We start from the raw sequence: 19,014 nt of genomic DNA on the forward strand, positions 1-19,014 counted from the left end.
AGGCATTGGTGACAATACAGTAAGTACGAGGATAGATTGATATTAAACTAGCCTTTGATAGATGGCGCTACTTGATAGGGAATTGGTTTCGGTGTTGACATTTGCCATTTATGACATGAAGTTTTAAAAACAATTAGTTTGGTTTTTACAGCTGTCAAAAGCAGGCAAATTTTGTGTTTTCGGAGAAATGGAAAAAGTCGAGTATCGTCCGGTGATTAAGTTCCTCCACAAAAAGGGTAAACCGAATGTGCAAATCAAAGCCTACCTGGACGAAGTTTATGGTGAGGTTGCACCTTCGTTAGCAACAGTAAAATTTTGGAAAGCTGAATTTGTTCGTGGTCGTACGAGTGTTTTTGATATTGAGCGTCCCGGGAGGCCAAATGAAGTCACCACGCCGGAAATTATCAAAAAAGTCCATGACATGATTATGGCAGATCATCAAATTAAGCTCCGCGAGTTAATAGAGATCCTAAACATTTCCTAGGAACGCGTACACATCATCATTTACCATCGTTCCAAAACGCCCCGGTTTGGAACGCAAAAAAGTGCTCTTTCACCAAGACAATGCATCGGCTCACGGATCGGCCGTCGCCATGGCAAAATTACACGAATTGGGCTATGAATTGGTTGAACACCCACCGTATTTCCCAGATCTTGTCGCCAGCGATTTTTTCCTGTTTCCAAACCGAAAAAATGGCCCGGAGGACGCCGTTTCGCAACAAATGATGAAGTCGTCGCTGAATCTTCGGCCTATTTTGAAGAGCTCGAGCAAAAGTACTATTCGGATGGCATAAAAAAATTGTAACATCGTCTTACTAAGTGTATCGAGCTAAAAGGGGACCATGTTGAGAAATAAATCGATTAATTTCCAAAAAACTTGTGTTCGGGAATCCTTATTTCTTTATTTTATATTGAATATTATTATAATATTTAATTTATTTCATATTACTTATTATTTTATAATAAGTTATACGTATCTGGCGGTACCGTTTCGCGTCCAACAGGAATTTCATGGAAGGAATCCATTGAAGTGATTGAGCAGTGATGAATTGAGTAATCATAATTAACCAAATCCTAAAGAACACCAATTTAAGGTAAGCGATTTTGTGCATAACTTGTAGAACCATATTATTTGAAATTCAATCTTAAATTTACCAATTCGTTTTCATATTTCTTACAGTTACTATTCAACTTGTTTTTTCTATCAAAGGCTAGTTTTATATCAATCCACCCTCGTAAAACTTGGAGATTAAAAAGCGTATTTACCGGTCGGATTCGCATATACACAGATACGTGAGCACGAACACTAAAAACGACACATTGACTGACTATGTAGCTTTTACTACTGTAGGCACTACTAGCGGACCAACTCACATCGAGTTTTTTAAATGAAATTTTTATTTTGCGAGAAAAATATACAATATATACAATGACCGGAAGTAAAAATATTTTTATCAATAACTCAAAAACTATAAATGATAATTTCGTGAACTTACATTTTTGAACTCTACGTTGAATTCTCTATTGATTTGACTAATAAAAACGAAACCGGAAGTCGACCTCAAAACCGGAATGCAATTTTTAGTTCATCAAATGTCGACATGGATATCATTTAGCAGTTAATTTTGCATGCTGATCACGAATCCGGTGTCCATTTGCTCTATCTTGACGTTTTATGCGCGTTTCGGGTCACTTCCGGTGTCGGATCGCAACCGGAAGTACATATTTAGATTCGTCTCGACGAGACCTTTCGATCCATATATACATTATGGGGTCTAAAACTTAAAGTAAATTTTAACTTCCGGTCATCTCAAAACCGGAAGTGAATTTTTGTACCAAAAGTATATATTGACAATCTCATACGGAATACTAATAATATTCCGAAAAAATATTTTAATTATCTAATATGGTTTTTGAGTAAAGTGGTGGACAAGAAAAGGGCTTAGCGTTTTAGTATATAAGATCATGATCAGCTCAGTATGTTTCATATCTCTTCGCTTGTTAGTTGTTAAGAAGATTGTATGCCACGGTGTTAAGATGCACGCGGAATCTATTTTGATATTGTTCAGAATTTTGTTTGCACTCTTTAGAGACTGTTAGTAACTTCTTCTTTGGGTGCAGTACGCTATGCAGCGTGTAAGCATTCATGCTGGTTGTCAAATGTACAGAGATCCTCCTTGCACTCTTCTTATTATAATACTGACATCATGTATGCCTAAAGAGGGCTGTAAGTAGGAGTGAAAACGCAATGCCTTGTTTGTGTGCCTACTTTTCAACATCTAATTCAGCTTTCAGCAATCGCTGCTAGAGGCGCAAGTGTTGCAAAGCACACACACTAGTGTCATATTCGCGATTGAAACTGAATGTAGAGGGCAGGTCGATTGCAGTGTTATGGCCGATATAAATGGTATAAACAAACATAAGTCTGTCTAATGTTTACCATTGCTTTTGCATGTTTAGTTTGGTTTAAGTTAAGACGAGTTATTTTTATCATTTAAAAATGGAAATTAGCGTAATGATATCTTTGAGTAGTGTGGTGAAGCAAAGAGACCATTGGTTGAAAGGGAAGCAGTTTTCAAGTGATGAATCCAGAATCCTATTTTGTGTATACCGGGGAACCCAGAGTATAATGTTCTGTGTAATGTTTGTCTTACTAATATATGCATTATTTTATATTATGCCTTATGTTTTTAATATGTTAATTTTTATTTTATACTATTTTTTGACATGTAAGTACTTTATTGTATATTAACATAAATAAATAACTTGTTGAGTTTATTGTAAGATAGTTCATTTGATTACATGAAATCAACCTTAACTTGGAGAGTCGCCAGTCAAAAAAGATCATAGCACATGATTTGTCTTTAAAAGATTCCATAATAAATCATGAGGAATAAACCTCATGATACTATCCCAACATGGTAAGTATTTGTATTTCTGTTATTCAAGAAAATAAATTATATGTTATTGACTTAATGATAGTGGTATTTTCTTTTTATTTATTTCCTCTTTTTCCTCAAGTTTTCCAGTTTAGGAAAGAGAAATAGGGAAATATCTTTTGTCGATCTTGAATTGCATTGAGGGACAGAACAATATCGATTTGATTTTAAATACTTTAACGTAGTCACAAAATATTGCTTTATAAAGAATATTATTTGGCTACATACTGTGACATAGCCATAATGCTGAAATTTACTAAAAAATTTAATAATTCTATTCAAATCAACAGCTGTCTGGTTTGTTTATACCACTTTTAGTAGTTTAAATTTATTCCGCCAGAGGTCAGATACTTTGTTTTCAATCGCGAATAGACTTATTTATTATTTAATTCACGTTATAGTATTATTAGACAAGAATTTATTGGTTGATTAGTGCCGAATATGTTTTATGCCATAAATAAATTCTCTAGCGTTAGGGCAAAAGGACTTAAGTCAGTAAATGGAATATTGCAGAAATAATTTTCAGAGATTTTATGAAATATGGTAAATCTGTTTTCATCCTAATTAAACATTTTTTCAGTACATATGGGCCGAAAATAGCTCATTTACAATACATATGTTTGATACGAAATATTGTAAAATAACAAGGTTTGATCTGACTTAAGTTCTTTGGATCAGAGAATAAAATACCTACTTAGGTCTTTTTGACCAGATATTTTATTATATATTAAACACACAAGTTTACATTTTAGTAGCAATAATAAATAATTTTTATATTATAATATAACAAGTTGCTCATCATCAGAAACAAATTCCTCTAAATCTAGGTCTATATCGTTTACACTTTTAGTGGGCACTTTTTAATAAAACTTTTTGTATACTTCTGGTATGAGCGGTAAGAGATCTAGATGTTGCTTTTTTTCGAGAGCTATAGATATTAACGCATGATATTTTTTCTTAAGTTCTATTGCACTTTTTCGACCTCTTCTAGTAAAATTAATTTCCTTAAAATTTCTGACTCCTGCAGAGAACTTTTATAAAATATTGTGACATATTTTTTGTATATTGCAGCCAACGACATCTCTGTAGTTTGAACAACTTTCCATCAAATTTTTTTTGCTTTTTTTACAAATGTTGTCCTTAATAAAGCAGCAAAATTGTAAAATTCATCTGAAGTTAATTTAATGACATTAAATGGACGTTTTTCGTTTGTGCATCTAACGAGGATGAGCAATTTTCATTCCCGATTTTCTTTTTTGTTTTTCGATAAGGGAGTGGTCGCAGAGATCATAAATTTATGGTTGATTTCATTTATTGAGCTTTTTATTTGAATTACTGACATAAACATAGCAGTAACGTGGAAATTTTTATTCTGTCTTGTGCATGAACATGTGTTACGAGCAATGTGCGAAATTGGACAATCCTAGCATTGTACGGCAAATCTTGTCCACTTCTAGCATTGTACACCTTTACTGTACAACCTCCGAAAGAGACCAGAGTATATTTGTGGTATATACTCTGGAAAGAGATTTTATAGTACACCCTAATCGTCGGACTTTGTATAAAATAATTGCTGTACAATATTCAAATTTCAATAAGTAGCCATGCGTCAGTTTTGGAGAATATGACAGATCGATTTTTACGATTATTCCCCATTTGATATTAAAGACAAACAAACATAAAAGAGGTTATAAATCCATAATTAATTAGGGCTTCTGACTTGTGGATTGTAGGATTAAATTATCATACACATCTCTTGAAAATCTTAAATGTTTCACAAACATCTTCTCTTTATTGGCGATGTCAAACGAAATAGGCGGCACGGTGCGGTAAAAATTTGAACTAGTGCACGTAGGATAACAAAACATTTTGTATTTATTTATACACATTTATTTGGTGTAAATGGTCTTTGATACACACATAATATAGTTATAAACATTTTAAATATTATTAAATAAAGTACAATAAGGTAACAAAATGTTAAAAAGTAAATGTAAACAGTATTGTTCTGCACCACAATGCAGTAATTATCGATCGGAAGGAATAAGTATGCACTTTTTTCCTCGTGACAAAAATCTACAAGATCGTATGTTCATTCTTTTATTTTATTTTGAAGTGTTACAATTTTAGTTTCTTAATTTGTTGTAATTAATGTAACTAGTCTTAAATGTATTAATATTTGTTTTACCAATGTTCATATTAAAGTTAAGTTCTCCTATTGTATAGAAGTGATCAGTAGTAAAATGTAAATATAATATTGTATAATTTAGTTACTATTAGGACATTTACAATATGTAAATATATTAAATGTGATAATAGTAACTAAAGACAAACTGCTAAGTAAAGCTGGATTTATAGTTTGACGGACTGTAGACGCAGACGCACTGGAAAAAGATCAACATAGACTTTTGTGTACTCCTATTTATAAATGAACGTAAACGCATGACGGGACGTAAGCGAAACGCACTGTAACGGAAGAGTTGGTGAACTTTCATCTTTTACAGTGCGTTACTTGCGTCTGGCCGGCCAATCAAAAGAAATAATTTTGTGTTGTCAATTGTCAACCAAAGCGAACTGTCTGGCCCGGGCCCGCCTTCGCCTTCCATTTTGGTTTTGTAAAGTTGTTTACATATATGTTTGTTGTTTATAAAATAATTAAATAACTAAAATCTTTAAAAAATAATTATACGCATTCTCTATTTTTCTGTTACGGTTTATGGGTCTTGTGTTATATCGTCTTGGTCGCCTTATTATTGTCCTTTGAGTTTTTTGCAATGCTACTGCACACAACAGCAATCCTACAGCGCCAAGGAGCATACCTTCGTATATTTCACAATCCATTGTAACACGCAAAACGGATAAATATTAGAATAAACAATAGTAATAGCAAAGAATATAGACGCGTCTATATTCTTTGGTAATAGTATAAACACACATCCTTGGTTTATTATGATTCCTATAATTTATAGGTTATATTTATATTGAATGTTGGTTAATGTCACTTATTCATGGTCACCAATTCTTGCCACTGTTTTACTCATGCGCAAAAATTCCACTACGTCCATTTATAAATTGACAAAATATTTACAGTCCGTTTCTTACGTCTCCAGTGCGTCTACGTCTACAGTACGTCAAACTATAAATCCAGCTTAAGACTTTAGATTAGAAAAAGTTAGTTAGTTTAGGTTAGAAATAAATTACTTATTATTCGATCAGTAAACAAATCGTAATATTGCTTGTTTTTTATGCTAATCAAACAAAAAAATTGTACCATTTTGGAATAATAATGATATAAAAACAACCAAGTGTTTTATTTATATGTATTTAGGAAATAATATATCATATTATATTTGCCACACAACAAAACGTGGCCAGCCTTTAACAAGGCCTCGCCTTCTTTTAAAGGTTTTTTTGTGTCTCCTATATATGTCAAAATATCGAGCAGACTAACTTCAATTTCTTTATTTGCCATTGCGTTAACAAAAAAAAATAAATGGAAAATAATAAATACGGATAATTTTTACACACAACAATTATTCACCTACAAAGATTATGGAAGCTCTACTCTGTTTTGTTTTCCTACGTGCGTGATCAGCTGATCATCTGTCAAAGCGCCCCCTATAGTTCGTTGACATCGCCAATAGTGATGTATCTATCTCTTGAAGCTTTGAAATGTTTCACTAACATTATAACTCTATCGTAGAACAATTTGTTCTTCTTATTCATATTTTAGTTTAACACAACATTTTATTTTGAAAAATAAAAACTCTATATGAATAGAAAATATAAAAATATTAAATAATTAACAAGAAATTTTTGATTTTGTGTGTTGCTTGTCAATAATAATCGATTCGAATCGATGAGCGTTAGAACGTTTCGATAATCATTTTTAATTTTGATCATTTCGAACATTGTACAGCTTGGGTACAGAATAATAAACAACCAGAATGCCCACTTTGCTTGTCAAGATAAGTACGCGCAAACGGAATCAGCCATGTTTTAAACGGGACCAGTGCTGTTCAGTAAAATTTTATCTGTTGTGCATAGAAAAATTAACCCGGTTTAATTTATTTACGGCAACCAGACATAATATGCACTATTTTATTCGTACTTTTACTTGAAGAATAGATTAAATTATTTCCAATTTACTAAATTATTAATCTCTAAAAATTTAAATTACAATTCTGTCGTAGCTTGTCACAAATTTATCAATTCGAGTCTATGTTTCCGTTTAAAATATGGCGATCTCGTGCTGAAACACTTCAGAGTGGGCATTCTGATTGTTATTTAGTCTGTGGTTTGGTGGTACAATGCTAGAAGTGGACAATAGTTTCCGTACAATTCTAAGATTATCCAATTTCCGGCTTTGCTCGTAACATATGCATAAGCGGTTAGTTTAATGTCTTCGGGTAACAGATTCATTATTCATAATTTGCAATGGTGCAATCATATTTGCTCCACGGTGAGTAGTTGATTCATTCCCCTACAGTTAAATTGTAAGTCCAGTACTTTTTCTTATAAAATGAAACAGAAGTTTCCAAAAAAGGAGTTGGCAGGCACTCGTGAAGATCGAAAGTGTAACAGACATATGAGGAGTCTTGCTTGGCCTTTTCTTTAACCAACTGCTTACATTTATAAGCTAAGTCTGCATCAATGTGATGTGTTGTTTGAGAGATCTTCAACTGGCTCATTTGATCATTAGATCATTACAGTTTATTTAGAATTGTCCTCCGGAACAATAATATTCCCATAAATCTCAAGGCAAAAGTTTTCAAGTCTTATATCCTACCAGTGATTACATAGACACGGTCTAGAGACAATTACGTTGGCCGTAAAAGCCTACTCTCTCACTATCACAAAAGGATTTATTATCAGATTTATATATCACAAGCCTATGTTATATAAATTGCAGTTTATTTATTTCTATTTTTTTTTGTTTTGAGATCGATTTTTTATAAATTTTTCCCCAGACACTGTATTTTTGGCTGCCTAACTAGTAAATGTCAATATTACATAAGCATAAGAGAGAAAGATTTTTCTTCTTTCCAATATTGCAACAAATGATTATTTAAATAGACATCAGCCCAGCTTACACTTACAAATTATATTAAAATCCATGGTACAATGAATATCAGCATCAGCAATCAGCTGCTGATGTGAGTTTGACAAATCAAATAATTAATTCAATTTAATAGAGAAGGCTATCAAATAAAGACCTTATTTGTAAACATGCCAGAGGACGTAGCCCCCCGGAATATAATTGAAAAATTCGTATTTGCTGTAGCGAACACATTAGAAGCCCCAGCTATATGGGTGAGAGGTGAGAAAATTACTTAACCTAAAAATATTTTACTGTAAAAATGTAGTAAATTAACTAAATACATTAAAATATATGCAGTATTTATTTGTAGAAATCAGTGATATTAATAATTATATTGCCTTTTAGAAAAGATCGTAGAACCTAATCAAAAACAATCTGCTTGGTACCATCAAAAGTTTCGAAGAGTACCTACCATTGATGAGTGCTACACTGATGATATCGTTTGTATTTCAGAAGCAAATATTCAATTTAAAAGAGACAAGTAAGGCAGTCATTTAATATTTCTATTATAACAAACGATTACATAATCAATTTTTAGACTTGTTGATAGTGAAATACTAAACATTATGAGGGAACGATTTGAAGAATGTACACTGTATGAAGCTCCTGATCATATAGAGAGATGTAGACCTCTTTTGGAACAATATCAAGAGGCTTCCACTAACTGGTTCATTAAGTGTAAGTATAACAAGAAGGATGTACACAAAAGGGTTATATCTAAGAAGCTCTGTTTTGACATTATGGTTTTTAAAATCTTCTAATATTAAAGTGTTTTTCATTAGAGTTTTACAAAATCATGAATTTATTTAGACTTTTAAAATGTGCTTCTATATCAATTATGGTTAAATTGGCCCAAGATAAGTGACAATATCTACTTTTTTGTGAACCCTTCAAATTCCTTTAATTTCTATAAAACATTATTGTAGATGGTGACTTGGGAGCTTATGGCAATGCTACTGATGCTTATATGAAACAAAAACATAGGATGATTTGGGAACGCAGGCATGGTCCAGTGGGAGGTGGAATGAAAAGTGATACTCCATCAGAACAGTAATATGTACCTGTGCTAATTAATATTAGTATAGGGCAGCAGTGTGTAATATATTGTAGTTAATATTAAATTTTCAATCTCTACCTTGTTCTTACTTTTATTTAAAATAATTTCTGCTCCTGAGAAGTCCTGTAAAGGTCCCTTTTTCAAGCTGGGAAATTATATGTTCGATTTTTATTACTTCACTGATGCACTCAGACCAGAGCAACCTTTATCCCAATGATTCTGACTGAGATCCACATTTTGTTCCTAGTGTGCAAAGTAAAACCTATAGTTTGCTTCAAGGTAGAACAATAAAACCATCAAGTAACTCTTCTTCAAGAAGCTCTTCTACCAGTAGCTCAGATGATAGAGTTGTGGATAATTTAAGTCCTTTTGCAGGAACCAATGTTTCTTCGAGAGACCGAAACAATAATACTTAAGGGTACTTAATATAGAAATCTGGAAACACAATGTAGCCAAAACGTCTTCGCAATACTGACAAAGCATATGAATCTGTGAACAAAAAACCAAGTACCTGCAAGGAAAACAGATTTGACTTGTGGCCAAAAATGCAGGTTAATTTGCCATTTACGAATAAACGAAACATCAAGACAAGACATTTTTAATAAGTATTGGAGTTTGGGAGAATTACAAACACAAAGAGAATTCATTATTAGACATACTATAGAAATAAACCAAAATACAGATATTCTTCAACACAGTAAACAATGATCACATTAGAGTTTGCAAAACATTTTTTACAAATACTCTTGCTATAAACGATCAACCCATTGCTACATCTCTATAAAAAACAGTGTGGTTTAATACAAGATGAATTAGGCGGAAAACATGGCAAACAACATACAGTGGAACCGGAGATCTATGAAGGTGTCAAACATTTTATAAATGATATGACGCGAGTTACAGTACAATGACCGCTACCATCCAGTAAGTTCCACCACGTGGATTCCAACACGGGGCTACCGCTTGAACATTCTGGACTAAATTGCGACGTATTGAACAGCAAGATCAGCAATTAATAAATTATAAAAACACCATGTTAAAATCAATATTTTTCAGTCTGATTTAAAATATAGTCTGATTTAAATTATTATTGTTGTTTATAAAATCTTTGTAAGTCGAAATAAAAGTTTTAATTGTGAAGTTCAGTTTTTAAAAAAGTGTTTTTCCCAAGAACATTCATAATTCGCGTCAAATCAAATTACTTTAGAGACAAGACGTCACGTGAATACATCCAGTGTGAAAAGTCTTTAGCTGATTTATATCGAGACTACAAAGAGTACAGAAGAAAACTTATCATTTGTGTGTGCATCTACTTTTAACCGCATTTTTAATAAAGATTTTAACATTTTCTTCCATACACCAAAAGAAAATCAGTGTGATCTTTGTGAAAATTTCAAAAATGCTGTTGAGGATGAAAAAAAAAAGTATTGTTGGTGTACGAAAACCATTTGAAAAAAAAAAAAATAACTATCCAGAAAAGGGAAAAATACTAACATAGAATCAACAATAGTCGCTGTATACGACTTACAAGCTGTGATGCCAGTACCGAAAGGCCAAGTTGCATTATTTTTTTATAAAAGTAAAATTACTTAACTGTTTTTTAATTTTACTGTGAGTGACTGTTCACTAAAAATTTCGAAATGCGAATGGTAAACGTGGGGAAATGAGATTTGGATTGTACTCTGAAATATATAGAAAAAATTATACAGGCTAATCCTGGTAAAGAACTGAACTTCACATTTTATTCTGATAATTGTTGCTGGCAGCAAAAAAATAAATATATCCTACCGGCTTATGTGTACCCAGTACAGAAAATAAATGTCAAAAGCATAACCCATAAATTTCTGATTCGCGGTCACTCTCAAAACGAGGGTGACGATGTGCATAGCGTTATAGAAAAGCAAGTAAAGTGTTTCGTAAAATCTGGTCCAGTGTATGTCCCACAACAATAAATGACATTAATTCAGATAGCTAAAAAGACAGGCAAATCCCGAATAGAAGAAACGTAATTGAGTGGTTGATTATTAATAGTAGGTATAGCTTGTTCCAATTCTACAGACTTTACGAGAAAAACTTATAAAAACATTTTTTACATTTAAGTGGAGTTTGTTCTGATTGCACCAATTTTGTAGTCGGTCTAAGTCATCTTGTAGCAAGGCTTGATCTTTTAAGCTATCTATAACTTTCCAAAATTTCAAGTATTCTGCCAACAATAGACATTAACTATTTAGGAAACAGTGTGACCTCCTTGAGGAACTCCAGATATTACTGAGATACTGTCAGATAGATGACAACCTATCTTGACTCTTTGACTTCTCCCAGATATAGAGTTTTTAATCCATTCAACAAACCTGACATGAAAGCCTACATTATTTATTTTGCTCAAAAGTATTTGGTGATCTACACGATCAAATGCTTTGGAAAAATCTGTGTATTTTATATTGCATTTACCTGTTTACAGTCTTCCATATGAGATAATATATCAGATTGATAGCAAACCAAGTTTGTTGCAGTGGATTTTTTGCTATAAAAACCATGTTGTGATTGAGATATTAAACCTTTACCTAACCAAGAAAGTTGCTTTGCTATAAGACAGTCAAAGAGCTTAGGGATTGCAGATTGTACACATATGCTACGATCATTTTCGATATTGTCTTTTTGACCATTTTTAAATATAGGAACAACATAACTTTCTTTCCTTGAAGAAGGAAACATAGAGGTTTCCAGAGATCTATTAAACAATATAATAAATGGCATTACAAGGGTACAGACAAACTTTTTTAATAAAAAATTAGGCACTCCATTTGGATCAGCAGTAAGCTTATTGGGCAGCTCATTTATGCCATTAAAAATATCAGTCATGGTAATCTTAGAGGGACAAATATTTGTACTAAAGTTGCTGTTTAATGGATGGATAGGTACGCAAAGGTTGTTATTATTTAGTGAATACACTGTTTGAAAGAAGTTCATAAATAAATTAGCTATGTCTTATTATAATTAGCAAAGCCATGCTTTGCTCTCAATTTATTACTGAGAGAAATCATGTCCCATTCCTTTATCCTTCCAAAATCTAGTTTCCTACTTTCTATCCCTCCCTGATGAAGGGCACCAGCGATGATCAGTACCAGTTCAAGGCGTAGAGGAAATGATCCTGGACCAGCTTGTAACTGGGTTACCACAAGCATGACTTGAGCAGTTTAAATGGTTGTGGTACTGCGATGGGGAAGGCAACGGGAAAACCACCCCATTATATTTTCCACAAATCTAAATGGCAGACGAGAAAAAGAAAATGGCCCTCAGTCTGGGGCACCCCTTAAATGGGGAGAGGGTGCGAAGAATCCCCCCGTCAACTACCCAAGAAAGTGGACAGAGAATACAAATATACGACCGAATAGTATGCATTGCCACCTGGAACGTACGCAGCTTATTTATGTCCGGAAAACTGGCAAACACTGAAGCCGAGATGGTAAGACTGAAAATAGACATCTTGGGGATGAGTGAAGTAAGATGGCCTGGTTCAGGAGTACAAATAACAAAAAATGGAACTGCTTGCTATATTAGTGTCGAACAAAATTGCTCAATCAGTCACAGACTTCATCAATCTAAATGATAGAGTAGCAATGTTGAAATTACAAACAACTCACAGAAAATTAAATATTATTCAGGTCTATGCTCCAACAAGTGACAAGTCAGACGAAGAAATCCAAAAATTTTATAACAACATAGATGAAATAATACGACTGACAAAAAGAGACGAGATAACGATGATCATGGGTGACTTTACGCTAAAATTGGTCGTGATGCTGAAGGAGACCACATAGGAGCATACAGTCTAGGTACCAGGAATAATAGAGGAGAGAGACTTGTACAATTCTGCGTAGAAAACAATCTGTTAAGAGCCAATACTTTCTTCAAACAACATCCTAAAAGGCTATACACCTGGAAATCACCTGCAGACAGAATTGTTAGAAATCAAATTGACTTCATTTTGCTCAATAACACCTTTAAGAAGTACATACAATCTACGAAAACATACCCTGTAGCTGATATACATAGCGATCACAATCCAGTTAGGCGAATCAACAAAATCATTAGAAAAAAGTGCAGGTAGGCGAAAGAAAACTGGATGTCAACAAAATGCCTAGACATCGAACAGCTTCAGGAAAAATACGACACCTTTAATATTCATAAAAAAGTAAAGATAATCACAGATAATCGAATAAATGAAAAAAGCCTAGAAATAACCAAAGAAGTGATTCACGAAGTAAAATCTCAGAAATATGGAAAAGCCACCGGTCCAGACAATATCAATGTCGAAATACTAAAACTAATTGCAGATAACGAAAGTAAAAGCCTAGACTTAATAACAGAACTATTCAATCAGATATATGACACAGGTAAAATACCAACAGACTGGCTAAAATCAACATTCGTAGCATTACCAAAAAGATCGAATTCCTCACAATGCGATGATTATCGAATATTAAGCTTGATGTCTCATGTCCTTAAAACTTTTCTTCGAATTATCCATACACGAATTTACAAGAAGTGCGAGTTCCAGATGAGTGACACTCAATTCGGATTTCGAAACGGATTGGGAATACGAGAGGCTCTTTTTGCTTTAAATGTGTTAACGCAACGATGCATATACATGAATGTAGATGTATATGCATGTTTTATTGACTATCGAAAAGCATTTGACTGCGTTAACCATCAAAAGATGATCGAAAACAACTGGAGTTGAGGAACAAGACTTGCGAATTATCTCAGAACTATACTGGCACTAAACGGCAACAATTGAAATTGAAAGCACACAACATCCGAAGATATACAAATCCGACAAGGAGTGAGACAGGGTTGCGTTTTATCACCGCTACTGTTTAATTTGTATTCGGAGTCTATATTCAGAGAAGCATTAGAAGAGGTTCAAGGCGGAATTAAGATTAACGGAATCAGCATAGACAACATCAGATATGCTGATGATACCGTCTTAATAGCAAGCAACGCACAAGAACTACATAATATAATAAATGCGATAGTTCACCACAGCGAAATGTTCGGTTTACATCTAAACGTTTTCAAAACTAAAACTTATATTTATTTATTTAGTATTTTCAAAGACATCAATAAACGTACATGTGTATGCCAAGGGTCAAATAATAGAACAAGTAAATTCCATAAAATATTTGGGAGCAAATATCAATAGTCAGGGTAATCAAAAAAAAAAGAAATCCTATCAAGAATCGAACAAGCAAGGAAAGCATTCATGAGCATGAAAACATTTTTTACAAGATCAGACCTTAGTCTGCAGCTTAGAATCCGAATGATCAGATGTTACGTTTTTTCTGTCTTACTGTATGGCTGTGAAAGTTGGACAATGGACTCTGAAATAGAAAAAAGAATAGATGCCTTTGAGATGTATATATACAGACGAATGTTGAGAATCCCATGGGTACAAAGAGTTACTAATGTTGAGGTACTTCGTCGCATGTGTAAACAAAAAGAATTACTAAGAATAATCAAAGAAAGGAAAATGCAATACTTGGGTCATGTGTTGAGAGGCGAAAGATGTGAATTACTTCAAGTTATACTGGAAGGAAAAGTACAGGGCAAAAGACCAGTAGGAAGACGCCAGAACTCGTGGCTGAAAGACCTGAGGAGATGGTTCGACCGCTCATCCGCAGAAATCTTTCGCGCAGCAGTTTCCAAAACTACAATTACCATTTGGATCGCCAACCTTCGAAAGGAGACAGCGCCATGAGAAGAAGAAGATACAAACAATTATGTTCGTGAAAGTTATTGTGAGTGTAAACCTTTATATTTTCATTCATCACTGTTATCGGTAATGTGACTCAGGGATTAAAAGCTTAAAGAACGTCTGCACATTCTGACCGAATTTCGTTTGAACTATACTTCTATAATAGAGGGAGGGTTAAATATAAAAGCGACAATAAAAAAGTACAAATTTATTTATTTATAACACATCATAATACATTTTTTTTGGCAGAACCGATTTTAAAATCGTACAGACGAATTTTCTTACATTCTATACTTGAAAAAAAGTCACATATATTGTAAAAAAGTAATAATTACATTACAAAATAGTATTGCATAAAAATTGCATCAGCGCTGTTTTCTAAAACAACCAAAAATTCAATAAATGCAATTTACACAACAGAAATAAAACCGGTAAGTCGATAGCAGTTTTTTGTTCGAAAGATATCGACTTATCTACTAACTGAATAATAATAAATAGTACACAATCACAGACACAAATCATAGGAATGATGAAACAAATTGGTCTTTAAAACACAATGCCATAAACAACAGAGAAACGAATGTGAATATTTCAATAATTTTAATTGTACCACTACACAAAAAGAATCAATATGTGAATAAATCATGCAACAAATATAAACAAATCAATTATAATTACAAATAGAAACTTGCAATTAAAAAAAAATAACATACAAAAAGGTTGACAATGACGTGAATGGAACAATATGAATTTCTCTATTAAAAAGTGTTTATTAGCTCTAAAGTTTTTTATCAACAAAATATCAATGTTGTTCTTTTAATCAGCTCATCCATCTTACATATACCACATAAACAAATAACAGGCATAATTTGCATAAATAAGCTTGGAGTAGACGTTTTAAGCAATCATATTATATAAAGTCGTTGACAATAAAAAACACATAATTGACAAATGACATCTGAAGTGGCACTACACTACAGGACACGAAAACCGAACAGCTAACCTTAATAAGTCGACAAATTTAATTTGAGCTAACAACTCTCAATAATAAGGTTTTGAGATATGATAATTTAAATAATGACATATAAAGTCATTGTCGACGGCATCATTTACGTCTGAAGTTAACATGGTACAAGATTCGTTTAGCGCTAAAAACTATCTCTAATAGCATGGCGCTGAAATACAAAAGTCTATGTACATTTTTTTAATTTGAATGTTTGATTCTTGTGTCAGCATACATTATTATTTATTCATGTAGATTTTTCTTGGAAGGAAAAAATTGTAATCCAGGGCATAGTTGAAGGAAAAAGATCTAGAGGAAGAGCTCCAAGCCTTTGGATGGATCAAACAATAATACTGACTAGTCGAGGGTTACACGTAGCCCAAGACAGAGAAGAATGGAAGGAATTGTTAAAAAATTATAAAAAGTTGATAATGTCACCACATTCCTATACGGGATTAGGACTGACGAGGAGGAGGATATTTTTCCTTCACGTTTTGTATAGTGTTACAAAAAAATTATTGAAATAATCAATTCAGCTAATTTTTTACAGCGATGGTGTAAGTTGTACAGAATGTACCGCCAAATCTACTACTTGCTTCCGTTTTAAAGCAAATATACCAAATAGTACGTAAATTAAAACTTTATATATTACTAATATATCAATTTACTAACGCAATCAAAAATTTTTAAATGTTGAACATATCCAAACATATAACGTGGAACATTCTGTACAAAGTTCTCTCAGACAATCAGTTCAGCTAAAAATTAATTTGATACTTACAATACCTCCTACTTGAATGCCATTTCAGCATTTAAATAAAGATTTTTCGGATCATAAAAACTATTTAAGGTACAAGAGATGTCTGCAAAAAAGTCAATGTGAAGAAGGATCCATAAAATGCACATTTAAATAAATGTTTTAAATGCACAGGGTGGCCAATATTTACTGGCGCACCGAAAAATATATTTTTTAAAAGAAATCTCTTGTACCTCTTTTGGAACGGACACAATTTTGAATTAAAACTAGTAACTAGTAAAAAAATTAAGTAGCTAATGACAATTTAAAAAAATACGACCTAAAACGAACATAAATCTATATAAATCGTTGTTCTTGCTCGCAATGATGGTAAATTATTCTCACTTTGTGAAATTGTAAAAAATGAGTATTTTTATGATCTAAAAAAGTATTTAAAATACTTGAGAACCACATTTACGAGATCTAGGTCATCTTTGTACTACAAGAATATACTTTAACAAAAATATAGTATACGTGTAACGTTGAAAACGGATTAGACTTTCGATAAAATTGCCAATTTCCACTTGGAACAACAGTTTCAAAAGGTTTTTCGTTAAAACTTGTGCGTATGTGTTATTTCGTTCTTGATAACTTAACTGCTAAAGTTTAGGAAAGTTGCAAACGATGGTTTTCCATTTTCACCTACAACAGAAAGCAAAAGTTTAATTGTTAGTTTTTAATGAATTTTGTTTAAAAAGTATTCTACTTTTGTATATAACTTCAGGGTGGATCTGTTTAGAGGTTCATGAGAGAGGTGGCATTCAGACTTTTGTTCGATGAAAGTTTCTATAACTTTTTTAAACCATCCAAAAAGTAATAATTCGGAAGATAGACAAAACAGGCATCAGTTTAGGTCAGTTTGGTCCAACCTTCTAGAAGTTGAGGGCCGTATTAAATTTGAAGAGGGAGAACTCTATTCGTTCAAAAAAAGTTTATTTTAAAAAATAATATACAAACGAAATATTATTTACAAGTATTTTATTATGGTTTAAAATTTACATGTTATGAAAAAGACAGCAAAGATTTGATTTCACGTACAAAGCTGTCTTTTTAGAAGCAACAATAAAATGGCTTCGTTATGGATGCAATAGCGACATCTGATAGAAAAATCGGTAAGATAGTTTCGAAACAAATTCAGATTTCTGCTTTACAGAATGACGGTATTAGATTTTTGTTTTGATACAGTGCAGCAACAACCGCTGATACGTATTTCGACCTTCTTAGGTCTCTTCAGAACGGTATAGTCACTGCTCTGCGGTTGTTGCTGCACTGTATCAAAACAAAAATTTAATACCGTCATTCTGTTTTGTTATTTACTTCGTTGGAAGTACGAGAAACTGAATTCACTACGAATTTTGACTAGGATGAACGGCTTGTGGAATGCAATTTTAGATTCCCTTGCCGAGTAATTTATCCAGCTGTTTGTTTCGCAAATTTTAGGAAACACAGTGGTTAAGATTTGAATGCGGTTTCGCTAAGTAGAAATCGTTTGATTTCTCTTTTTATTTCTGCTTTAATCTGAACCTTCTAAAAATGCAAGGTATAACAGACCTTTTAAAGATGTTAATAGAGACATGGGGAATCTAAAATTTGCATTCCACGACATGTCTATCAACTAAGCAGAAATCCTTAAAGAATTTGTTTCTTGTACTCATACAGAGTAGATCCGAATAAAATGAAAAAAGACAGCAAAGATTTGATTTCACGTACAAAGCGTCTATGTATCTGTTGATACGTATTTCGACTTAATAAGTCTCATCAGAACGTTATTCATAGGCGTTCTCAACGTGAAAAATAAATCGTTTCTGTCTTTTTAGAAGCAACAATAAAATGGCTTATTAAGTCGAAATACGTATCAACAGATACATAGACGCTTTGTAAGTGAAATCAAATCTTTGCTGTCTTTTTACTTTTATTCGGATCTACTCTGTATGAGTACAAGAAACAAATTCGTTAAGGATTTCTGCTTAGTTGATAGACATGTCGTGGAATGCAAATTTTAGATTCCCCATGTCTCTATTAACATCTTTATCAACGTCTGTTATACCTTGCATCTTTAGAAGGTTCAGATTAAAGCAGAAATCTGAATTTGTTTCGAAACTATCTTACCGATTTTTCTATCAGATGTCGCTATTGCGTCCATAACGAAGCCATTTTATTTTTGCTTCTAAAAAGAAGAAAAGATTTATTTTTCACGTTGAGAACGCCTATGAATAACTGTTCTGATGAGACTTATTAAGTCGAAATACGTATCAACAGATACATAGACGCTTTGTACGTGAAATCAAATCTTTGCTGTCTTTTTAATTTTATTCGGATCTACTCTGTATGAGTACAAGAAACAAATTCGTTAAGGATTT

General features: G+C 32.8%; 2 protein-coding genes across 2 annotated transcripts in view; one reads left to right on the forward strand and one right to left on the reverse strand.

Annotated features, from left to right (window-relative positions):
- The first annotated feature begins 8,081 nt into the window (after nucleotides 1-8,081).
- ND-PDSW (NADH dehydrogenase (ubiquinone) PDSW subunit) lies at nucleotides 8,082-9,176 on the forward strand. The gene is made up of 4 exons (XM_072541428.1): nucleotides 8,082-8,259; nucleotides 8,386-8,521; nucleotides 8,579-8,718; nucleotides 8,967-9,176. Exons 1-4 carry the CDS (start codon nucleotides 8,169-8,171, stop codon nucleotides 9,092-9,094), a joined length of 495 nt encoding a protein of 164 aa, XP_072397529.1. The 5' UTR covers nucleotides 8,082-8,168; the 3' UTR covers nucleotides 9,095-9,176.
- Nucleotides 9,177-15,048: 5,872 nt separating this feature from the next.
- The window catches only part of Marf1 (meiosis regulator and mRNA stability factor 1-like protein), a 57,556-nt gene continuing 53,590 nt past the window's right edge, over nucleotides 15,049-19,014 (reverse strand). The window contains exon 21 of the mRNA XM_072539975.1: nucleotides 15,049-17,296. Coding sequence (XP_072396076.1) covers nucleotides 17,247-17,296 — 50 coding nt within the window. The 3' untranslated portion in view covers nucleotides 15,049-17,246. The remainder of the gene's footprint in view (nucleotides 17,297-19,014) is intronic.

This window comes from Diabrotica undecimpunctata, chromosome 8, assembly GCF_040954645.1.
Source record: "Diabrotica undecimpunctata isolate CICGRU chromosome 8, icDiaUnde3, whole genome shotgun sequence".
In the NCBI taxonomy this organism is placed as follows: Eukaryota; Metazoa; Arthropoda; class Insecta; order Coleoptera; family Chrysomelidae; genus Diabrotica; species Diabrotica undecimpunctata.